This window comes from Ahaetulla prasina, chromosome 4 (assembly GCF_028640845.1).
Source record: "Ahaetulla prasina isolate Xishuangbanna chromosome 4, ASM2864084v1, whole genome shotgun sequence".
Lineage (NCBI taxonomy): Eukaryota > Metazoa > Chordata > Lepidosauria > Squamata > Colubridae > Ahaetulla > Ahaetulla prasina.
The window spans coordinates 26,728,018-26,750,407 of record NC_080542.1 but is presented as its reverse complement, the minus strand read 5'-3'; the positions used below and the strand labels follow the sequence as shown (position 1 = coordinate 26,750,407).

The 22,390-nt window shown below is 41.9% G+C and overlaps 2 protein-coding genes across 3 annotated transcripts in view; one reads left to right on the top strand and one right to left on the bottom strand.

Moving 5' to 3' along the window:
• The window catches only part of GYS1 (glycogen synthase 1), a 61,948-nt gene extending 45,242 nt beyond the window's left edge, over nucleotides 1-16,706 (top strand). For both annotated transcript variants that reach the window (XM_058180823.1, XM_058180824.1), the window contains 6 exons: nucleotides 882-995; nucleotides 2,537-2,663; nucleotides 7,525-7,620; nucleotides 8,723-8,886; nucleotides 11,938-12,018; nucleotides 13,612-16,706. In XM_058180823.1, coding sequence (XP_058036806.1) covers nucleotides 882-995; nucleotides 2,537-2,663; nucleotides 7,525-7,620; nucleotides 8,723-8,886; nucleotides 11,938-12,018; nucleotides 13,612-13,920 — 891 coding nt within the window. In that variant the 3' untranslated portion in view covers nucleotides 13,921-16,706. The remainder of the gene's footprint in view (nucleotides 1-881; nucleotides 996-2,536; nucleotides 2,664-7,524; nucleotides 7,621-8,722; nucleotides 8,887-11,937; nucleotides 12,019-13,611) is intronic.
• Nucleotides 16,707-18,058: 1,352 nt separating this feature from the next.
• On the bottom strand, nucleotides 18,059-21,657 carry LOC131197143 (ferritin light chain, oocyte isoform-like). Its single transcript, XM_058180825.1, has 4 exons — nucleotides 21,413-21,657; nucleotides 19,207-19,353; nucleotides 18,958-19,083; nucleotides 18,059-18,376 (listed from the first exon to the last, which is right to left on the bottom strand). Exons 1-4 carry the CDS (start codon nucleotides 21,512-21,514, stop codon nucleotides 18,218-18,220), a joined length of 534 nt encoding a protein of 177 aa, XP_058036808.1. The 5' UTR covers nucleotides 21,515-21,657; the 3' UTR covers nucleotides 18,059-18,217.
• Nucleotides 21,658-22,390: the final 733 nt, after the last annotated feature.

Genomic DNA, 22,390 nt, shown 5'->3' with positions numbered 1-22,390 from the left:
TTAATTAACATACCTTGGTTTAAGATATCTTGATTTCTAAACTTGTCTTAGGAAAAAGAAAAAGATAAATACTGTTTGGGTTTGAGGAAGGATCTTGTGTTTTGTATAAAATAGTATTTAATCCCCTTCCTCTTCTATCTAGTTCAGTCTCTGGTTTACCATCTCTGTAGAAAATAAGCCAGGATATTCTAATATAAAGCCAAAAACATCACATTGATATGTATGGAGATGGGAGAGCTTACTTTATTTCCAGGGCTTCTAAATGAGAAATAAGATCTCCCAGAAACATGGATGTCACCCCCTCTCATGGGGTTCCAGAAGGCCTTTAAAATCTAGTTAGTCCTCAGACCTTGGTTAGCGTGTCTGGGAAGCCCCTATAATGTTTTGCATTATACTTTTATTGGTATGGTTGTTTTTAATCTGGACTTTCATATATTTCTTTTGTGTGTTTCTTAACTGTTTTCAACTGTTTTTAAATATATTATAACACCATCCAGAATCAGCTAGAGCGAGTGGCAATAAGAAATGTGATTAAATAAATAAACACTGATATATGTAAGATTCCTAGTGATAAATTCTGCACAGGCCCTAGATACACTTCATATAATCTGCGATTAGACAGGAAATCCAGAGTCTTCACTCAGAAAACATATGAGGAAAGAGAAAGAGAGAGATTATCATTAAATATAAAGTGATTCTTTCAGGTAACCAAAATATATTGTCCTGCCAGATTTATTCAGAAGGAGAAACAGAAAAAACATAGAAGCCATCTTGGATTCAATTTAATGTGTGAATTAGAGGCTTTGCTTCTCTTCCAGACTTAAGGTTTTAAATCTGTGCTGTTAACATCTGTCTGAGGTTTTTTTTCCCTCTTCAATCAGCGTCATTCTTTCCCCCCAATCTGTACTCACAACATGCTGGATGATTCTACCGACCCTATTCTCAACACCATCAGGCGCATCGGTCTCTTCAATAGCAGTGCCGACCGTGTCAAGGTGAGTAACAGGTGCCTGTCCATGCCAGGTGAGGGGAGATATTTGCAGTACAGTATTTTTAAAAGAATTTTTAAATATTATAATTTCCAGTATTTTTAAGAAGATGCTGGAATATTTAGTACCTGATTTTATCTATTAATTTTTGTCTGTTAATTGTCCTGTCCCTTATTTTATTTATTCTTTTGAATCTAGAAGTTCAGACTTTTAATAAACTAAAATGATTGAAGGAAAAATGGTGAAGTCTATTCTGAATTTCCTGTGCTATTATTTTTTGAATTCAGGCTCTTTTCTTGTAGTCTTGGTGTCTGTAGTCGCTGTAAATAATACTAAGAATTTTTAGTGGTTGCAATTTAGATATATGTCCAACGTATTTTAAATGTTTTATTGTAATTGTGGTATATGGCCATATTTTACTATGTTTTATAGTTGCCATGATATTATTTTTTCTTTTTGGCTTTATTCCTGAAACAAAAGTTATGTTTATCAGAATTTTGTACTTTGTTTGCTTTTTAATTATTTATTTCCATGAAATGTATTATTTTTAAAAAGGATCCTGTTTAATCCCCTACAGACCCATGAATTTAATACTAGCAGCGTAAACTTGAATCAGCTATATGAACATACATAAAAATACATATGGACAAAATGCAGTTTAGAATTTTAAGGATAGCTCTGCTTATAAGAGCAGAAATGACATAGATTTCCAAATTTATCTGTCAGGATTCCGACAGATGCCCTAAATAAATCATGAGCCTCGAGCCAAGCTTCAAAAAAAAATCCAGTTATTTATTAGGAGCTTCATGTCCGCAGGTTCCAAATGAAGCCCGCTCTGACCTCACTTAATTCATACCCTGGCTCTGACCCTGTTTCCCCCTCTCCCCAGGGTGTGTCATCAGTCACATCTGGGTTGTAGAAGTCCCTCCCTCTGGCCACTGTGGGTCTCACAAGCTACGAAGCTTGGTTCCCCATCCCCCTGCCTATGCAACTCAAGAGCAGGTCAGGAATGCTTCATGAGTTGACAGCATCATCACTATACCACTATGGTGTTTTATGGCTTTTTTATAATTATTCATAATAATATTTCAGGTAGTTCTTGACTTACAACCACAATTGAGGCTACCACCTCTGTTGCTAAGCAGGGCAGCTGAGTTTTGTCTCATTTTACAGCCTTTCTTACCGCAGTTAAGTGAATCACTGCCGTTGAGCCACAATTTTTAAGTGAATCTGGCTTCCCCCATTGACTTTGATTGTCAGAATTCACAAAAGGTGATCACATGACCCTGCACGACTGTCATAAATATGAATCAACTGCCCAGCATCTGAATTTTGATCATGTGACCATGGGGATACTTCAATGGTCGTATGAAAAATAATCATGTCACATTTTTTAGTGCTGTTGTAACTTCAAACACTAAACATACAGTTGTAAGTCAAAGACTACCTGTATTGCATTATATTAAATCACTGGAAGTCGGTTCTTGAGTTTGAAAGTATATAAACAAATTATATACTCTTTCTCTTTTTACTTTTCTTCTCCCTAGGTCATTTTCCATCCAGAATTTCTGTCTTCCACTAGTCCGTTGCTTCCTGTTGATTATGAAGAATTCGTTAGAGGCTGCCATTTGGGGGTGTTCCCTTCCTATTATGAACCATGGGGCTACACACCAGGTAGGTGGGTTGTAAGGGCAGACTTGTGGGTATTGGCTAAATCCCTGTTCAAAATTACAACAGCATTGAAAAAAGTGACTTATCATTTTTTACACTTAACAACTGTTGCAATACCCCCATGGTCACATGATTAAAATTAAGGCACTTGTCAACTGCCATGTGTTTATGACAGTTGCATTTTCCTGGGGTCCCGTAATCCCCATCTATAACCTCTGAAGCAGCCTTCCAACAAGCAATAGGAAAAGCCAGATTGGAGAAGCTGGATTCTTCCAATAGGAAAAGTCAGATTCACTTAATGACTGCATGATTCACTTAACAACTACAGTGATTCGCTATACAGCTCTGGCTAAAAAGGTCATCAAATGACGTGCATGTCAGTTAACAATTGGCTTGCTTAGCAACAGAAATTTTGGGGTCAGTTGTGGTCATAAGTCGAGGACTCCCTGCATATGAATACAGGATTTTATTTTTTGCCTACCGTATATACTCGAGTATAAGCCGAGTTTTTCAGCACGTTTTTTGTGCTGAAAAACGTCCCCTCGGCTTATACTCGGGTCTATACGGCTTATACTCGAGTTTGTTTTTTTTTAAGCCCCTCGGCTTATACTCGAGTATATACGGCTTATACTCGAGTTTTTTTTTTTTCTTTTTTTCACATTTTACCGGACGGAAGCCCTGCCGGTGCAGTGAGAGGGCGGGGCGGGGGAGCCGCCAGCCTTCTCAGCTGAGGGAGGGAGGCTTTCCCCAACCGGTAGGTGCCTCATTTCCCACCCTCGGCTTATACTCGAGTCCCCAGTTTACCCCAGTTTTTGGGGTAAAATTGGGGACCTCGGCTTATACTCGGATCGGCTTATATTCGAGTATATACGGTAATTAAGCGGTGTATAGTAGTGATCAGTTTTAACTGCCAGAAAAGAGGAAATGCGAAAAATTGAAGGAGCAGTTGGAAATGAGAATAACTAGGAAAGTATTCAGAGAAAAGGGCAAAATTATATTTTGACCACCTGATTTTTTTTCGCAACAAAACTAACATTTCCGGGCAATCTCCCCAACCATAGCTTCTTGGGAATAAGGCAAATATGTATTTTGGCTGTACATCAATTTTTCAGTTTCTGTTTATAAACAGAGGCCAAAAAAAATCTACTTTCTACTAAAGTGCTGGTTCATTTAACCTTTCCCTGGGTGAAATGGTGCATCATTGGGCAACATTTTTGAAACAAGTTATGGGTTCAGAATGGGCAAGTTTTATGAAATATTTTATGACAAAAAATATCATAAAACAGTTTATGACATAAAATAAAATGCCTTGCAACCTTTCCTCTGCTGTTCGACTGTTATACAGTTCAATATGGGCTGTTTTCAAGACAGATAACTCTGTGAATGTATCCCAACTTGTCCAGTGAAAGCAATATATTAGAAACTCTCTCACTGTTAAAGGCATTGAGGAATCTGGTAAGGCAATATCTCTGAAAGGACAACCAAACAAGCACAGGTTGTCAGTGGATACTACAGTGTCACAAGATTGCATCAGGTATGTTTGGCACATAATTCTGTGTGCATCTTGTTAATCTTAAGGGTTGGTAACTTTGCTTTCCTAAAGTAATGGAAGAGAAAGAGCCAACAAAGAGCTTAGGACCCGGGTACTTACGAGACCGCCTGCTGTTACCTTATGCCTCCCATCGACCCGTACGCTCTCAAAGAGAGGGCCTTCTCAGGGTGCCGTCCGCCAAACAATGTCGGCTGGCGGCCCCCAGGAGTAGGGCCTTCTCTGTGGGAGCACCGACGCTCTGGAACGAACTCCCCCCTGGCTTACGTCAAGTGCCTGATCTTCGGACCTTTCGTCGTGAGCTAAAAACATATTTATTCATTCAAGCAGGACTGGCATAAATAGTTGATTTTAAATTAGGGTTTTAGTAATATTTTAAATTTTTAAATCTTTATAATCTCTATATAATGGAGTGGAAGAAAAGTATCTTCTTTGTCCTTGGAAGGGGAGTGGAGGTTTTAAGGAATGACTATGGATTATGATTTGTGCTAGATTTTAATTTTTGTTGTTAGTTTTATACCCTGTACTCGGTTCTCGGAAGTCCTGGGGGTGGGGAGGGAGGGAAGGAAGGAGGCAGAAAATGGATTGATAGTTAATGTACAAAGATGATTGAAGATGTATAATTAATGTAAGATCGGACCTGCCTGGTTACTACTTTAGAATGAAGGGAAAGAAGGAGTAGAAGAGAGAAGGAGGAAAGAGAAGAGGAGGAGGAGGAAAGGAAGGAAGAGGGGAAGAGGGAGAAGAAAGGAGTAGGGAGGAAAGAGGAGAGGATGTAGATAAGAGAGGGGGAGGATGGTTATGGAAAGTAGAAGAAGGTAGAGAAGGAGAGTAAAAGGAAAAGGAAGGGGGTGGTGACCGGGCAGACCCGATTAATTGTATATGAGGGTACATTAAATATGTTATTGGATATGTTATTGGATAAGAATGTCAAAATAAAACCTTTTTGGGAAGAAAAAAAAAAAAGAGAGACCGCCTGCTGTTACCTTATGCCTCCCATCGACCCGTACGCTCTCAAAGAGAGGGCCTTCTCAGGGTGCCGTCCGCCAAACAATGTCGGCTGGCGGCCCCCAGGACTAGGGCCTTCTCTGTGGGAGCACCGACGCTCTGGAACGAACTCCCCCCTGGCTTACGTCAAGTGCCTGATCTTCGGACCTTTCGTCGTGAGCTAAAAACATATTTATTCATTCAAGCAGGACTGGCATAAATAGTTGATTTTAAATTAGGGTTTTAGTAATATTTTAAATTTTTAAATCTTTATAATCTCTATATAATGGAGTGGAAGAAAAGTATCTTCTTTGTCCTTGGAAGGGGAGTGGAGGTTTTAAGGAATGACTATGGATTATGATTTGTGCTAGATTTTAATTTTTGTTGTTAGTTTTATACCCTGTACTCGGTTCTCGGAAGTCCTGGGGGTGGGGAGGAAGGGAAGGGAGGGGCAGAAAATGGATTGATAGTTAATCTACAAAGATGATTGAAGATGTATAATTAATGTAAGATCGGACCTGCCTGGTTACTACTTTAGAATGAAGGGAAAGAAGGAGTAGAGAGAAGGAGGAAAGAGAAGAGGAGGAGGAGGAAAGGAAGGAAGAGGGAAGAGGAGAAGAAAGGAGTAGGGAGGAAGAGGAGAGGATGTAGATAAGAGGGGAGGATGGTTATGGAAAGTAGAAGAAGGTAGAGAAGGAGAGTAAAAGGAAAAGGAAGGGGGTGGTGACCGGGCAGACCCGATTAATTGTATATGAGGGTACATTAAATATGTTATTGGATATGTTATTGGATAAGAATGTCAAAATAAAACCTTTTTGGGAAGAAAAAAAAAAAAGAGAGACCGCCTGCTGTTACCTTATGCCTCCCATCGACCCGTACGCTCTCAAAGAGAGGGCCTTCTCAGGGTGCCGTCCGCCAAACAATGTCGGCTGGCGGCCCCCAGGACTAGGGCCTTCTCTGTGGGAGCACCGACGCTCTGGAACGAACTCCCCCCTGGCTTACGTCAAGTGCCTGATCTTCGGACCTTTCGTCGTGAGCTAAAAACATATTTATTCATTCAAGCAGGACTGGCATAAATAGTTGATTTTAAATTAGGGTTTTAGTAATATTTTAAATTTTTAAATCTTTTAAATTACCAGCCGTTTAGTAATAGTTTATTTTAATTTCTTTTAATTGTATATATTCTGTATTTTATTCTGGCTGTACACCGCCCTGAGTCCTTCGGGAGAAGGGCGGTATAAAAATTTAATAAAATAAATAAATAAATAAATAAAATAAATAAACATGGTGTTGAATTTTTTCATCTGAAATTCGTTTCTTTTAGTGTATTTTGTCATTGTTTTGGCCCACCACAAAAAATAAGGCCTTTTTTAGCCATTCACACATGTTTGTCCATTTAATTCTGCAAGTATTTTCCTAAATGATGGCTTTTCCTTCATTTTTCAATTCCAGTAGCTCAAAGAAGCTATTAAGAATAATGGAGGTATGTGTTTTATATACAATTAATTAAGAAAACTTTTCCAGAATAACTAATATGGCATCAAAATACATGAGAATTTTCCAAGTGGGGATGATAAAAAAACACTTTAGTAGATTGCTAGTGTTTATTAGCCACTAGCCAACCAGCTTTTCAGCTAACTATGCAGTACTCCTATCGTGTCATATCTTATATCATATCATATATCATGTAAATCATCCAGAGTCACTTACAACTTGGCGGTCCAGTGAGGGGGAGAGGGAGAGGGGATGCGCGCCAACCCACTATTTACACAAGTTAAACTGCATGCTCGTGTGCACTGGCCCACTGTTAGCCAGCCACCACTTATGCAAGTTGAACTGTAACATGCACGTGCCAGCCTGCTACTCGTACGGTCCAGTTACAAGCAGGCCACAGCCCAGTAGTGGACCAGGGGTTGGGGACCCCTGACCTAGACAGTGAGATAGGTGGTGTATAAATGTGATTAATAACTAACTAAATAAATAAAATATGTAGCAATGATGTTTTGGCTAGAAAAGGATGAAAACTCTGAACCTCATTTGTTGAAGAGATGATAGAAACAAGTTTGCATTGTGGATTGTGGCTGAAATGAAAAGAGGGACAGATAAGTAAATTGTGAGGAAAGCACAGGTGCTTGTAATGCCTAAAACAAAGTTTTGATGATAATAAAAGTTTATTATTCTTAACATGTACATAAAATCTATAGGGACTGGAAAGTTTAGTAAACTCAAGTGACCAAAACTGAACAGGCTGCAAGGTAAATTCTTGAGATAGTGCATATCCCTGGGATTTAATCCATGTCCTCTGATGATCTCTTTCTTATTCTCCAGCTGAGTGCACCGTGATGGGGATCCCCAGCATTTCCACCAATCTCTCTGGCTTTGGCTGCTTCATGGAGGAACATATAGCAGATCCATCTGCCTATGGTTGGTATCATTTAGGGATTTCTGGGAACAGGTATTGGCACAATGGGAGCATATGTATCCCTTTCTCGACCACAGGATAATTCCTTCAGGTGGATCTGGGAGAATAATTTGGGTGGATAGATTAACCTATATATTTCTGGAGGGGGGGGAAATGGATGAAATGGAAATAGCACTTAGAATTATATACCGCTTTACAGTGCTTTACAGCCCTCTCTAAGTGGTTTACAGAGTCAGCATATTGCCCCCAATAATCTGGGTCCTCATTTTACCAGCCTCGGAAGGATGGAAGGCTGAGTCAACCTTGAGCTGGTCAGGATTGAACTGCTAGCAGTCAGCAGAATTAGCCTGTAATACTGCATTCTAACCACTGCGCCACCACGGCTCAGTTGGTGATCTAGAATGGTTCATTCTGCCTGTTCTAGCCCAGACTTAACTGATTAAAGCAACGTGTGCTGGGACACAATAGAGCAAGAATTCAAAGATTAGTGAAATTAAGCCATTTCAAACCACTGTACGTAGCAGAGCCTCATAAAGGCAAGTGTACACTGTATATATATAAAACATTTTTCATTACAGGCAGCTCTTGACTTTTGACCATTCACTTAGTGACTGTTCTATAACAGCACTGAAAAAAGTGATTTACCACCAGTCCTTGCACTTACAACCATCGCAGTGTTCCCACAGTCACATGATCAAAATTTGGGCACTTGGCAATTGACATGTATTTATGACATTTGTAACATCCCGAGCTCACATGATCCACATTTGCAATTTTCCCAGCTGGCTTCCAACGAACAAAGTCAAAAGGGAAAGCCAGATTCATTTAAAAAAACATGCGATTCACTTAACCACCATGATGATTCACTTAACAGCCACAGCAAAGTAGGTTGGGAGTGATTTACTTAACAACTTCTCACTTAGTGATGGAAGTTCTGGTCCCAATTTTGGTTATAACTTGAGGACTGTCTTTATATTATTCTCTAGCATCTCAGGCAACAACCATTCAGTTGGGCAGAAGAGAGTCAGCCTTTGGTCAATTATCAGCTCTCTGTATTGAATCAAGGTGAAGCTGCTCTTCTGACATTTTTTTGGTTCCCACCAGGGATCTACATCTTAGACAGGCGTTTCCGGGGCTTGGATGAGTCGTGCACGCAGTTGACCTCTTTCCTCTACAGCTTCTGCCAGCAATCTCGGAGGCAGCGCATTATACAGAGAAACCGCACAGAGAGGCTTTCTGATCTCCTGGATTGGAAATATCTAGGAAGGGTGAGCTTTTTTCCCCCACCGTGACATGCCATTGTGATAGTCCTTCTCTATCCTTTGCATTTCATTTGCTATATTGTCTTCCCGTGTTGTAATATCCATGTTTGCCTCCAGGGGGCAGATAGTGCAAATATTATTTTATCCATTTTTTCACTGATAGATCTTTTGTGCTCAGCCAGTCCTTTAATATGATGGTAACTTGTCTTCTCTGCTCCGTGTAATTTCCTGGAAGCAGAAATAAATTTGAGGACAGATCAGGAATATTACCAGCTTTTTGGGGCAAGGGTGTTAAATAAAACTACCTGTCAGGAGATTATGGGAAGTAGTACAAACAATTATGTGCATGTTTATTTAAAATTTATAAAGCCTCTAAGTTTTCCCCACCTATAACAAGGCTAGTGTCAGGTTATTCTTATCAACACATCTTTGAAAAGTTGGGTAAAAGCTCCTTGAAAGGGTTTTGTTCCCAATATATTCTGGTTCATCTCAGAACAAAACCCTGCATTTGAAGTGATTGGATTATTTTCCTTTCTTAAAATGAAAATAAATCCAGAAAGGAACAATGTCTACTTTATAAACTATCATTATTAAATATTTTTATCTAAAGAATAAATTTCATATACAGGTCCTGAGTTCCTAATTTAGGGAAAATCTAGTACAAATGAGAGAGAAAAATTATTGTTCAACTTAACTTTATAAATGAAGTCCTTAAAGCAAATGAGCATGATAGATGCATATTCCTATGGCAACTACTATTCACACCAGTGGCAAACCTGTGCATGTACTTCCCTAAATGAGACTTAATAACTGGAGGTTTCCTCATTTATAACACAAATAATCCTCGACTTAGGACTATTCCTTTAGCAACTGTTCAAAGTTATAACAGTGCTGAAAAAAGTGACTTACAACCACATTTTACAGTTATGACTATCAAAGAATCCCTGTGGTCATATGATCAGAAATCGGGGGGGGGGGAACTAGGCAACTGGCACGGTTTTGTGTCAGTTGCAGCATTCCCCACCCCCAGTGAGGGGGAAATTGGATTCATTTAGCGACCATGTGATTCACTTAACAACTGTGGTCATACACTTAAGGACCGTGGCAAAAAAGGTCATAAAATTGGACCCAGTGCGCTTAATTTTACCTTGCTTAGTGACGGAAGTTCTGGTGCCAGTTGTGGTCACAACCCTCGGACTACCTATATTTTCATTATAAGAAAAAGATTACTCTAGATCTACTAATCTAGTATAATTCATTTTTTAAATGGAAAGATAATATTTCTATAGAAAAGCATTCCACCCCCAGTGAGGGGGAAATTGGATTCATTTAGCGACCATGTGATTCACTTAACAACTGTGGTCATACACTTAAGGACCGTGGCAAAAAAGGTCATAAAATTGGACCCAGTGCGCTTAATTTTACCTTGCTTAGTGACGGAAGTTCTGGTGCCAGTTGTGGTCACAACCCTCGGACTACCTATATTTTCATTATAAGAAAAAGATTACTCTAGATCTACTAATCTAGTATAATTCATTTTTTAAATGGAAAGATAATATTTCTATAGAAAAGCATTCCACCCCACAAGCTGCGATATATGACATTGCTGCGAAGATGAATTAATTTCATTTATTCAGAAATATATAACGTCTTATTGTTTTGATGTTTATGAAGCCTTCATTATGGGACCCAAAGTTCATTCATTGCTAAAATCAAAGGGAAGTTAAGCGAGTGGTTAAAAATACCATAACTTGCCCTTATCCTTTGCCTGTCTCTTTTCCACAATCATCTTGCATTTCAGGAAGTGATCTGGCATTTGCCAATTTGCCTGATTCCTTTTTGTAGGCTGGCAGAGGTACCTCTGTTTCACTACCTACAGAAAAGAAAGTTGGGTGGTGGGGAGAAGAACTCTGTGTTGGGAAGATGGAGACCATGTTTTGATCTCACCCAGCATTTGTTTTGAGCCATATCAACTCACGGTAGTCATTTATTTCAAAGAGGGTTACAGTCCAGTGGCCTCCAACCTTTTGGGTACCAGCTCCGTGGAGATAGGTTTTCCAAGGACATGCTGCCTGCATCTGGTGAATGGGACTTTGCTTGTTTGAGAAGCCCAGTTTCTGCGGTGCCGCGGCCCGATGCCAGTCCATAGACCAGGGGATGGGGACACTGGGTTACATAGATGCCAGTGTCCAAAAGGTGCTTTTTCAGGAGGCAACTGGACTTCCTCGGTTTTTCTTTGAAGACGTTTCGCTTTTCATCCAAGAAGCTTCTTCAGCTCTGATTCAACGGTGGGGAATGGAAGGATTTGTATTTCTTACAGACAGCTGGTCATTTGCATCCTTTTAGAGAGTCATTGAGGCTACTTGGATGTTTGTTTGTGTCCTCAGGGTCACCTGAGTGGTGCTAATAGATATGGGACCTTCTTGGCTGCAGAATGTTTTCTGCCCTGTGTCCCTTCATTGTTGAAGACAGGTGCCGGCTGTTGGGGATGAGTCTGTATTGACTGCCTCTCAAACTGAAGTTCAAATAGTTCCTGTAGTCTGCATTTTTTTTTGGAAAACGGTTCGTACTCCACACTGTTCACCATTCAAGGAAAAAACAAGGAAGTGCAGTTGCTTCTTGAAAAAGCACCGTTGGGACAACCATGGCCTGGATGACTGAGAATCTCCATAGAGAGATGCAGAAGCAACATAAGAATTGAGCTGCCCAGGGCAAAGTGTGCCACAGCTGAAGTGTAGATACAGAGAAAGCTCCCCTACTTATCCTTATCAGACACCCCGTCCCTCCTTCCAGCCATCAAAGAACCTGAATGTAGACAAACCTGATCCCATTGACTCTTAAAGACGGAAATCGATTGTTTTAGAACCAAATGGATGATTCTGGAGTTCTGGCCCCAGGGGGGAATATTTTCCATGTGTTTTGGAAACCAGAAGTATGTTGACTGCCTAAATGATAACAGATCCTGTTGCTTGCAGTGGGAATGGGAAGAAATTCAGCGGTGGGGTCAGAATGCCTGCGTTCATTTTCTCTTTTCTCCTACCATACTCTTATTTGCAGTATTACATGTATGCCCGGCATATGGCCCTCGCAAAGGCCTTCCCTGATAACTTCATCTATGAGCCACACGAAACAACTGCGGTGAGTAAGGTCCCTTGTGGGAGACGAAAGAGACATAAGCCTTATATGGGGTCCCCTTACAACTTGATTTACAACTGCTCATTTAGTGACCATTCAAAATTACAATGGCGTTAAAAAAAATGACTTAAGACCGACCCTCGCACTTACAATGGATGCAGCATCTCCACAGTCCCATGATCAAAATTTGAGTGCTTGGCAACTGGTGTGTGTGTTTACCAGAGTTGCAGCGTCCCAGAGTCATGTGAATGCCATTTGGAACCTTCCCGGTTGGCTTTGGCAAGGAAAGTCAATGGAGGAAGCCAGATTTGCTTAACGACCACAGGATTCACTTAACAACTAGAGGTTTTGGTTTAAAAAAAGGGGCAGAAAAAAGCTGTAGAATTTACTGCGACTCACTTAATAACCCCCTTGCTTAACTCTGATCTCAGTTGTGGTTGTAAGCCAAGGACTTTAAAATCCAGCATCAGCTCAGATCATAGCCCACTACAGGTAGTGACTGTTCAAAGTTACAATGGCACTGAAATATGTGACTTATGACCATTTTTCACACTTAAGACCATTGTGGCATCCTCGTCACATGATCAAGAATCAGATGGCAACTGGTTCATATTTATGACTGTTGCAGTGTCCCAGGGTCATGTGATCCCCTTTTGTGACCTTCTGATAAGCAAAGTCAATGGGGAAGCCAAATTCTACTTAACAACCATGTTACTAATTTAACAACTGCAATGATTCACTTAACAACTGTGGCAAGAAAGATCATAAAATGGGACAAGACTCACTTAACAACTGTCTTGCTTAGCAACATAAATTGTGGGCTCATTTGTGGTCGTAAGTCAAAGACTATCTGTATCTAGAAAAATATTTTGCCTTGGTAAAAAGCCTTGAAAGGATTGAGGGGATTTGTGTGTGATTTGGTTCTACTACTGATCACAAACTCCTAGCTGAGCATATTATCAGTGGGGCCCTGTCCCAAATTTGTAGGATCTGTCCATTTATCTGAGCCAGCTCCAGTTGGTGAACTTCAAGGTTCTAATAAAAGGGCAGAATAGATTCTACTTTAGAAACATCCTTTGCACACCTTGAGCTAAAAGTCAATGATGCAGGTCCTAGTAACCCTGTTTCCAATATTATCCCTGAGTTGCAAAGTGCTAGAATGAAAAAAAAAACAGTAAGTACAAGTGGCTAATGAAAGTGAATGCTATTTATTGATGGCATTTCATTACGATGTATCTGTTTGAATATAGACCTGGCTACTCCTTGTCCTGGCTCTCTCTCTCTGTCTCTCTCTCTCTCTCTCTGTCTCTCTCTGTCTCTCTGTCTCTGTCTCTGTCTCTCTCTCTGTCTCTGTTGGCTGGAATTCACTTGTCAAAGACCAGGTATGGTTCTCATCTTGGAAAAGTGGACTAGAAGCTGAGATGCTGGTCCTGCAGAGGGTGATTTGAAAAAAGAATTCCGGGCTTTCTATGAAGTTGAAGGCAGGGGGCGGAGGGATGACGGGAACAAGAGACTCTGTGTGACACTGATTTTTTCACCATTCTTCCCTTCCTCCCCCCCCCCATCCACTCTGTTCCCATGTCCTCAACTTTGCAGGCTCAGGGCTTCCGCTACCCGCGCCCAGCCTCGGTCCCACCCTCTCCTTCCATCTCCCGCCACTCCAGCCCCCATCACAGCGAGACCGAAGAGGATGATGAACGGTACGACGAGGAAGAAGAGGCAGAAAAAGACAGGCAGAACATCAAACCCCCAGGCATGATGGGTCCGGTCCCCGAGTGGCGAAAGCACTCCAAGAAGGGGTCTAGCGAGGCCAGCACTTCCTCCAATGCTAGCACTCCCACTATCCCCAGCAGCCCCAGTGACCTGAGCAGCCCCACCAATTCTCTGATCGAAGAGAAAAATTAGGTGTCCTGACTCGCCCGCCTGCTCTTTTCCCACGCCTCCCCCTATCCTCAAGAGCTTGTTAACTTAGTGCTGCATTCTGAAATAAGCCTAGAGTGTAAGTTCTAGGGTGTTCCAGACAGAAGCGCTCCCGCTCGATGTAGTTCGGTTAAAGGACAGTAAGGCAGTCTTCTCTGGATCCCAGAATGCCAAGGGTGGAGGACCTTCTTCCTCTGGAAGGAGTCGGGAACTAACCCATTGGCTCTTTTTGCAGAACAGAAGATAACATCCTTGCGTTGACCAAGAGTAAGAATGTAAGGTCATGCATTTTCCTCCTCCCAAACACACTCCATATGCTGCTGCTGTTTTGGAAGGCGTTTTCCAGGTCTTAAGAACCTTGCTGAATTTTTTTAAAAAAAATAATAATAATGGGAGAAAAGGGAAAATGGGAGGCCTTCATGGGAAGGACACAAGAAAGGTATCAACTTACCTCCCCTTCCCTACCAACAAAGGTTTCATTGCACCAGAAACAGAGCAGGCCTTTTAAAGGCTGTTCATAAAATGAGTGACTCTAACATTATTGTTTTGTTGGGTAACCCTAGACAGTTGGCATGGAGGCCCAGTGAGGATGTATGCTCAGCAGGATTTTAGAGTCATCCGGAGGACTATGAAAGACAGAATGTTGCTCAGAGTTTGGAAACTTCCTTTAAAAGCCATGACTCTGCTCTTCTTTAGGCAGAGCTTTTTTTTAAGAAAAAGAAAAAGAGGACATTTCATAATATGTCCAGACAATCTGAATTCATACTTTGGGACTGTTTTTCAGTTAGCTCTGTCTGTTTCTGGAAAGGAATTTGCAAAGCTATTTAGAGCAAAGATTCTAACAAAAGGTTTTCTGAAAAGGGCAGTTGTAGACAGCGTTGAAAAAGTCCCCATGGAAGAGGATGTAGGATCCGACTGGGGGAAAGAAGAAGCTTTCCTGCTTGACGATTTCCACCCTGTTGTTCTCCAGATGTGCTGGGCTTCAGCTCCCATCACCCTCAACCAGCATGGGCTGGGATCAGAGATGGATGTTGTAAAGTGTCCAAAGGATCTGAATGTGCATTTATATGACTTTCTAAGGTGCAAGGGGCTTAGGAGCACCCTTCCACATAAATTGCACTCCTGTGGCTCTACCATGCCGCAAAGATCCTAATTCCTTTTCAACAGATTTTTAACAGTTAGTGGCTTTTAAAGCTGCTTGCGAAAGTGTTTTTTGTTTTTTTTTTAAATCATTATCCACTCAAGGGCATTCTAGAATGATTCCCAGGGTGGTGATATTCATTCTGCATAGACTATGAGGAATTTCAGGAATTTCAGGAGACTGCAGGGTCAAAGCCAGCAGAATGGACTGCATGCTTAAAACCTCTGAAACAGGCTAGAGGAGAGTTATCTAAAATGCACTTTGCTTAAGGATAGTAATAATAGAGCTAGATACCTTTCCAAGTTGGATACCACAGATGTATGAGTCAACTTCACAATCATCCTAGCTAGGTTTCGTGGGAATTACAGTCTAGCACCATGATGGTGAACCTATGGCACATGTGCCACAGGTGGCATGCGGAGCCATAGGGGGATGCAAGCTCAGCTCCGGAGCACATGCACATGCTGGCCAGCTGATTTTCGGGCCTTCTGGGCCCACCAGAACTAGGGAAACAGGCTGTTTCTGGCCTCCGGACGGCTTCCAGGGGTGGGTGGGGAAAGCATTTTTGCCCTCCCTAGGCTCCTAGAGAGGCTCTGGAGCCTGGGGAGAGCAAAAAACGGACCTTCTGGGCCCACCGTGCCATCACATGCCAAAAGCAGTGGGAGGGGGAGGTTGCATGCGAATGCGCAGGGGGCATAGAATTATGGGTGTGGGCATGCTTATGACACCCCCCCACTTCCCCAACTTTTGGCACGCGATGGCAAAAAGGTTAGCCACCACTGGTCTAGTACATCCTAAGAATAAGCTAGTCTAAAACCCACCAGCTCTCCGGCATCCATCTTTTACCCTTAATGAAAGAGAGAAAGAGTACTGGGGTCCAATCACATTGCCCATCAGGTTAAACTCCCTTGGCAGTTTCTGTTAGAACAATGCTGGCTATTGATGCTCTAGATAGGTTTGGTTGGTTGCCTCTGAGAATCAGCCAGAGCTGTTGAACTGTCCCTATCCTATACTGTAATGTTTGTGATGAGGGTTTTGCTGACGACGCAGTACAGAACGGTGTGACCCTGCATCAGGGATGACGTAGCTATGACCAAAGCAGGTATTATAGTGCAGACAGGCACTATAAGAAGTGTTCCTGGAGGCTGGGAGACTTAATTAGCTGTTATGTGGATAATACCCACCTTAGCACGAGAGGCAACTACCTCAAAAGGCAAAGCAGATGCCAACACACTCAAGAACCCTTTCAGTTCTGCTTCTCCTGCCAATTTTATTTATCAAAATGAAAAACCATTTTTTTTTAAATCTAGTGAACTTCCTTTCTCACAATTCTGTGATGCAATCATGTGTTAAGAACCAGGTGTTTTGGGATGCAGCCCTGCAAATTCCAGACCTACTTGGCACTAAATTTGGGGAGAGACAGTTTTAACAGAGCAGGACATTGGTTTGGCCTTAAACCCCTTTTCTCTTTTCTCCAACTTTCCCCATCTAGATTTTTATTTATAGATGTCCAAAAAAAAAAAAAAAGCTTGAATTTTATTGTGTCTTTTTCTCCCTCCCCCTTTCTGTGGAAAAAAACAGATTATGAAGAAAACAAATGAATTCAGAATAAAGTTTGCTTTGAAAATTGTTTTGGAAAATGGGAATTGTGCCTTGTACTGCAGAAAAGCCTCTTCTGAATCTGCTGGCTTTCAGATCCTCTTTGGGATTTCATCCTTATCTAGGCAGAAATAGCCATTGCAAACAATAGGCACTAAAGCCTGTTGCATTGCTGATAATAGCACTGGAAAAATAGCTCCTTCATAGGAAGGGATGGTCACAATTCAAAAGGGTGTATCTCAGTGTTAACACAATTGATTTGCATGTTGCTGGCTCAAGGTTCTGCCTTCACCTCTAGTTCCAAGAATCTTGTTGAGAACACAGTACACAAATTGACTTTCTGATGGGTGCATTAACTATGACCTTTTTTTTTACATACAGATAGAGCAGCTATAGGTACAGTTCTATATGCTTAATGCTTAGGCATAAAACATATTTGCCCATTTAAATTAACTCAAATCTTAAGCTTCATTGTAATTTCAAATTCTGCAATCAGAACTGATAGCAGTTTTCTAGTACTTGAAGAGCTCATACAGAAGAGGGGTGGGGGGTCATCTTAGTTTCCAAAGTACCTGAGGTGGAAGATCATTAAAGAGAGATCCAACCTAGAATCAAGGAGAAATTTCCTGACAGTGAGAATTAATCGGAGAAATGGCTTGCCTCCAGAAATTGTGTGTGCTCAATCATGGGTGATTTGCAAGAAGAGATGGGTCAGCCAGATTGTCAGGAATGATCTAAGTAAGATCTCCTGCTTGAGCAGGGTGTTGGATAAGAAGCCCTCCAAGGCCTCTTCCAACCCTGTTATTCTATGTTATTCCATTAGATAAGCAGAATTGGGATTGAGTTTGCAAAATGCATCAAGCATGGACGCTGGAAGCTGCAAACTGCAACCACACAGCCTCCTTTGTGAGCACTTTCTTACTAGATCGGCATCTACAGTTCACATTCTGCACTGAGTTGGTAACAGGATTCCTTCAGACCACCGCTGGTGTAAATTAGCAATGTACTTTCTTGCAACTTAATGGGCAGCAGTATGGAGATGCCATAATAAGTGAAAGAAATTTAAAATCCTCACTAAAAGCCAGCAAAAATTGTCCTTACCAGCCTTTGTGATAATCCTGTTAATTTTTTTTTGCATTCCTTACCTAGAACTTCCAATTCCACATGGCTGTTATCTCAAATCTTCCATTAGCATTAAATGGAGTTTACATTAGGAGGATTGTGTTTTTGATGCTGGTTATGTGTGTTCACTGGTCACTATTTGTGACTGGATCCTGAATTAAACAAATCTTTGCTCTAATCTAATGCAACAGTTGCCAAACATTATGAAGGACAGCCATATCCACTATACATTCTCCCAATTATATACACATGCACAGGATATAGTGCTTAATGCCAAGTTTATTTAATGCCAGTTACAGACTCAGCTCCTTTCCCCCCCCCAAAAAAAAATGGATAAGGGTACAGAGGCCATATTTATTGAGCAGCCAGCTTTTAATACATTTAAGGCTATAGGAGCTGGGAGGGAGTCAACACCTGGGCTCAGTCACTGGATTCACCCAGAGTGAGACGGTCAAACAGGTATTCCCCAAGGCCTTCCTCCTGGGCACGCACACGCTTCAGGTTGGTCACATGGTCTCCCAGCTTCTTGATCAGCTTCACCTCTTCATCCAAATAGTGAGTCTCCAAGAAGTCACAAAGCTTAGGAAAAGAAAGGAGTTTTAATTAAAGGATTCCACAGAAAAAGCTGACCTCTATTAAGTAGTCCATGGATTAGGACTAATGCCTGCCGATCATCCAATCTAACAGGAACTAGAAGGAACCTCAAAATCAGCTGAGCCTATCTTCTATCAAAAATCCACAGTATTCTTAATGGATTTAGCCAGCTGGCATCTTGTTTGGGGCAATAGGAATGCAGGAAAGCAATACACCATGCAAAGAACTCAACCATAACACCATTAAAAATTGAAAGCAGATGTTGAGTTCTTCAAAGAGGATGGTGCATCCAAGGTGTGTCAATCACAGTTCACTTAATCAGCAGCCACCTAAGCTAGATGGTTTGGGTGGATTAAATGGGGAATTTATGATGTTCAGATGTTGCTGAATCTCAACTGCCCCTAGTACACTACCACCCAGCTTAACCAATGAGGAATAGTTCTTGCAGGTTCTCCATCCTTCCTTCCCTAACTAACCCTATGAGAATGTACCAAAATGAAGTTTGACAAGTGTAATTAAAGAATGGGACTGAACCTAACCCTACAAATCTTCTCCTGTCCACTTACATGGGGATCTGTATGGCGTGAAGCAATTTGATGCAAATCCAACAGGGCCTGATTCAGGCTCTTCTCCAATTTCAGGGCAGCTTCCATGGCAATGATTCCATTCTTCCATTCATCTTGTTCTGGTTTCTGGAACATTAGAAAGTGTTAATCATGTTCTCAGTAGCACTACACTTATACATATGTCCCCTATCGGCCAACCACTGGTTTCGTTCAACCTTTGTGTGCCCCGGCGTACTTCCCCATTCTCACCTTGACATCCTGCAGGACAACTCTTCCCCCACGGCGGTTCTGGAAAGTCAAGAACTTCTCCGCTTGTTCATGCTTCTCCTCAGAGAGGTGGTGGAAAAAGGAGGCAAACTTGGACAGTGCCACATCATCCCGGGTATAGTAAAAACTCTGGGCAGAAGAAAGAAAACATTTAAAATTGGCACAGGTTTAAAATTGCCTTTATACCATTGTTTTACATTCTGGTTTGCAGCTGTTTTTTCCCCTCCCAACAATCCCTAGAAGACCAAAAGCTAGAACAAAAACAAATATAGTTTGACTTTCAAATTCAATGTAGTAATTCATTTCCATGATTACAGCAAATCTGCAGTTTGATGCAATGCATAACTGAGCAGTTGCCTGTATGTGTTTTTTTAACAGTCACTTTAGCAAGAAAATTGGACATACTTATGGAAAAGCACTAATCAGCAGTGATATGGGTACATGAACCCTTTGCCTGATTCAACCTTGACCAGCAGCATTCCTAACTTAAGTCCTTTGAAAGTTTTTTCTAGGTCTCTGCATATTCAAAGACTATCTCCCTGCTACCTACCATATGGATGGAGATGGACCACAAGTGTTAAAAATGAGAGATTATGGGTATCTATAAAAGAAGTTTATTTGCTTCTAAAATGTGGTAATTTAAAATTTATTACCAATAACCAAAACATTATATTTATGGCTTAACTTATTGTGCAAATCTGCCCACTGTGGTTTATACAATATAGTTCATGGCTAACCAAACTTAACTGCTGTCATACCCAACAAATCATAGTTAAACCTTAGCCAAAATGCCCATTGCCCCTTCCTCAGCTTATCAGTCCAGCCTTTGTTTCTAGTTTATGTACTGATAAAGAAGTTTGACATAATTAAATCATTAACCTCACCTCGTGTCTCCCTCAAAACCATTCTAGAGGATGCAACGGTGGGTAAATATGAAGAGATGGACTTTGTATCAAAACATAAATTGTGTAGAGCTCCTTCCTTGCCAAAACTAAGTATACAGCAAGGACAAACAACAGGTATCTTATTTACAGGGCAAGAAGGACTATTTGCTATGGCACTTTTCCTAACCAGATACCTTCTGATGGTGGGATACAATATCCATCATCCCCAACCAGAACAGCCTGGTGAACTAGTCACACTCTTTTTAATAACTTGATAAAGAGCTGAACCGTATGTGTGTGTTTATGGATGGATGGATAGAGACAGACAGACAGACAGTGAGTGAGTTAGGATTTGGAGCAAACCAAGCACAACCTGAGGGCACATCTGCACAGCATTTAAAAACAGGACTGTGTATATAATTAATGGGGCTTATCAAGAATCTCAAAGGGAGCTGCTCATGGTATGATAAAACTGGAGAAGCTGACGTGTAAAAGAGCTCACAGGATTCAGCCAGCAGAATCATAATACTAACAGGATCAAAAGCAGAGGACAAAGAAACCTACAGCGGTTAGTGTAGCTGCACAAAAAGATGGGGATGACGGGGCCTGAAGTCTCCATGCATCTGGAGATGGAGGATGGGGAAGGTCAGCTACTCCATGAGAAAAGCCTTTTCTCTTTCTCCTACAATGCCAAGAGAAGAGAAGAGCAGAGCTGCTGGAAAACTGTGCTTAGGTCTCCATGGCTACTGCAGCAAAAGAATAAAGCAGAGGAGGAAGAAAGGAAGAGAGAGGCCCATCTAAAACCGCCTACGGTGGGGGAAGGATGGGGGGGGCAGTGTTTTTCATACGCAGTTTATAAACAGAAGAAACGAGACTCGACGGATTAAAAAAAAAAGATTTGCTGGGTGAGGCTATGGTACACAATAGCACACCACAACGCACACCGCAAGTCCGCCATTCTGGACTATAGGAAGGCGCAGTATTTTTGCTAGTTTCTTCCAATAAAGCAATCGGTCCCGTCCAACCACGTAAATGTGTAGCCACCATTTAAGCGGAAAGAAAAACATTTTCTTGGCTTTGCGCACCCACAGAGCGGCTTTTTGGAAAAACAAGGGGGGAGGGGTGCCGAAGCAACCTGATGCTTTCCAGAGGCACCGATCTGCAACTCCCATCATTTGTACCAAGTACGGGAACGGATGGTGGGAGCTGTATTCCAAGATCAATACAGGGCGCCGGGTTAGGCAGAGCCAGGAAAACATTAGAGGAGGGGGAGAAAGGGGCGATTTCTACCTTTTGATACTCACCAACGACAAGTAGGTGTAGCTGGACTGAAGGAATTGGTTGACCAAGCGATTCACGCCTGCTTCGTTTTCGGCTTGGTAGTTCTGGCGGATCTGAGAGCTCATGGTGGAAGTCGAGGTTGGTTGGACTGGCTGGCAAAAGGACTTAAGGATGGGGTGGCTGCGATCCTGCTCCGTTCAAGCACTGTTGAAGCAAGAGCTAAGGAACGGAAGCCAAAAGCGAAGTCCGGACTGAAAGCGGAGAGCCCGGGAGAAGACTTTTATAGGCAGCCGGAGCCTCTTCCAGAGCCCGCCCTCCGCGCCGACTGCAAACGCAGGGCTCCGCCCCACTGAGCTAGCCAAAAGATGGGAGGGGGTGCTGGGGGGTTTTTGCTGCTAGATGGGAGGGGGTGCTGGGGTTTTTTTGAGTTGAGATTATGCGAAATCTGGTTGCGAGCGAGTCTCTTCGACTTCCTTTCAGCTCCGAAGTCCTGAAAATGTTATCGGGGTGTTGCTGTTCTATGGAATACGATCAGCAAGTGACCACAGTAGCGGCATTAATTAGGGCTGATGGAAGGCACAAATTTGGAGACGTTGGCTTGCACAACACTCTAGGCCAGTATTACTCAATCTCTGCCCCTTGAAGATGTTCGGACTTCGAAAAGAGGGGAAAAAACGGGGAATACATAAAGCAGAAAGTATGTGGAACGAAACTGACCTGTAAATAGAAAACACATATTAGGTGTTTGTGTTAACTGTATGCTTGTGTTGTGTTGTGTTGTAGTAAACTCAATAAAAAAAATTTTGGGGGAAAAAAGATGTGCGGACTTCATGTCTTCAAGGGGCAAAAATTGAGAAACATTGTGCATGGGTCACCCCTGTAGGCAGCAGCAGCACCTGGGTGGGCAGAAGTCCAGTTGGAGGAAGCCTGGATGGGATCATGAGATCCTAAACTGAGACCATAAACTGAAGGATAGACTGGGGAGTTGAAAAAGTTCTCTG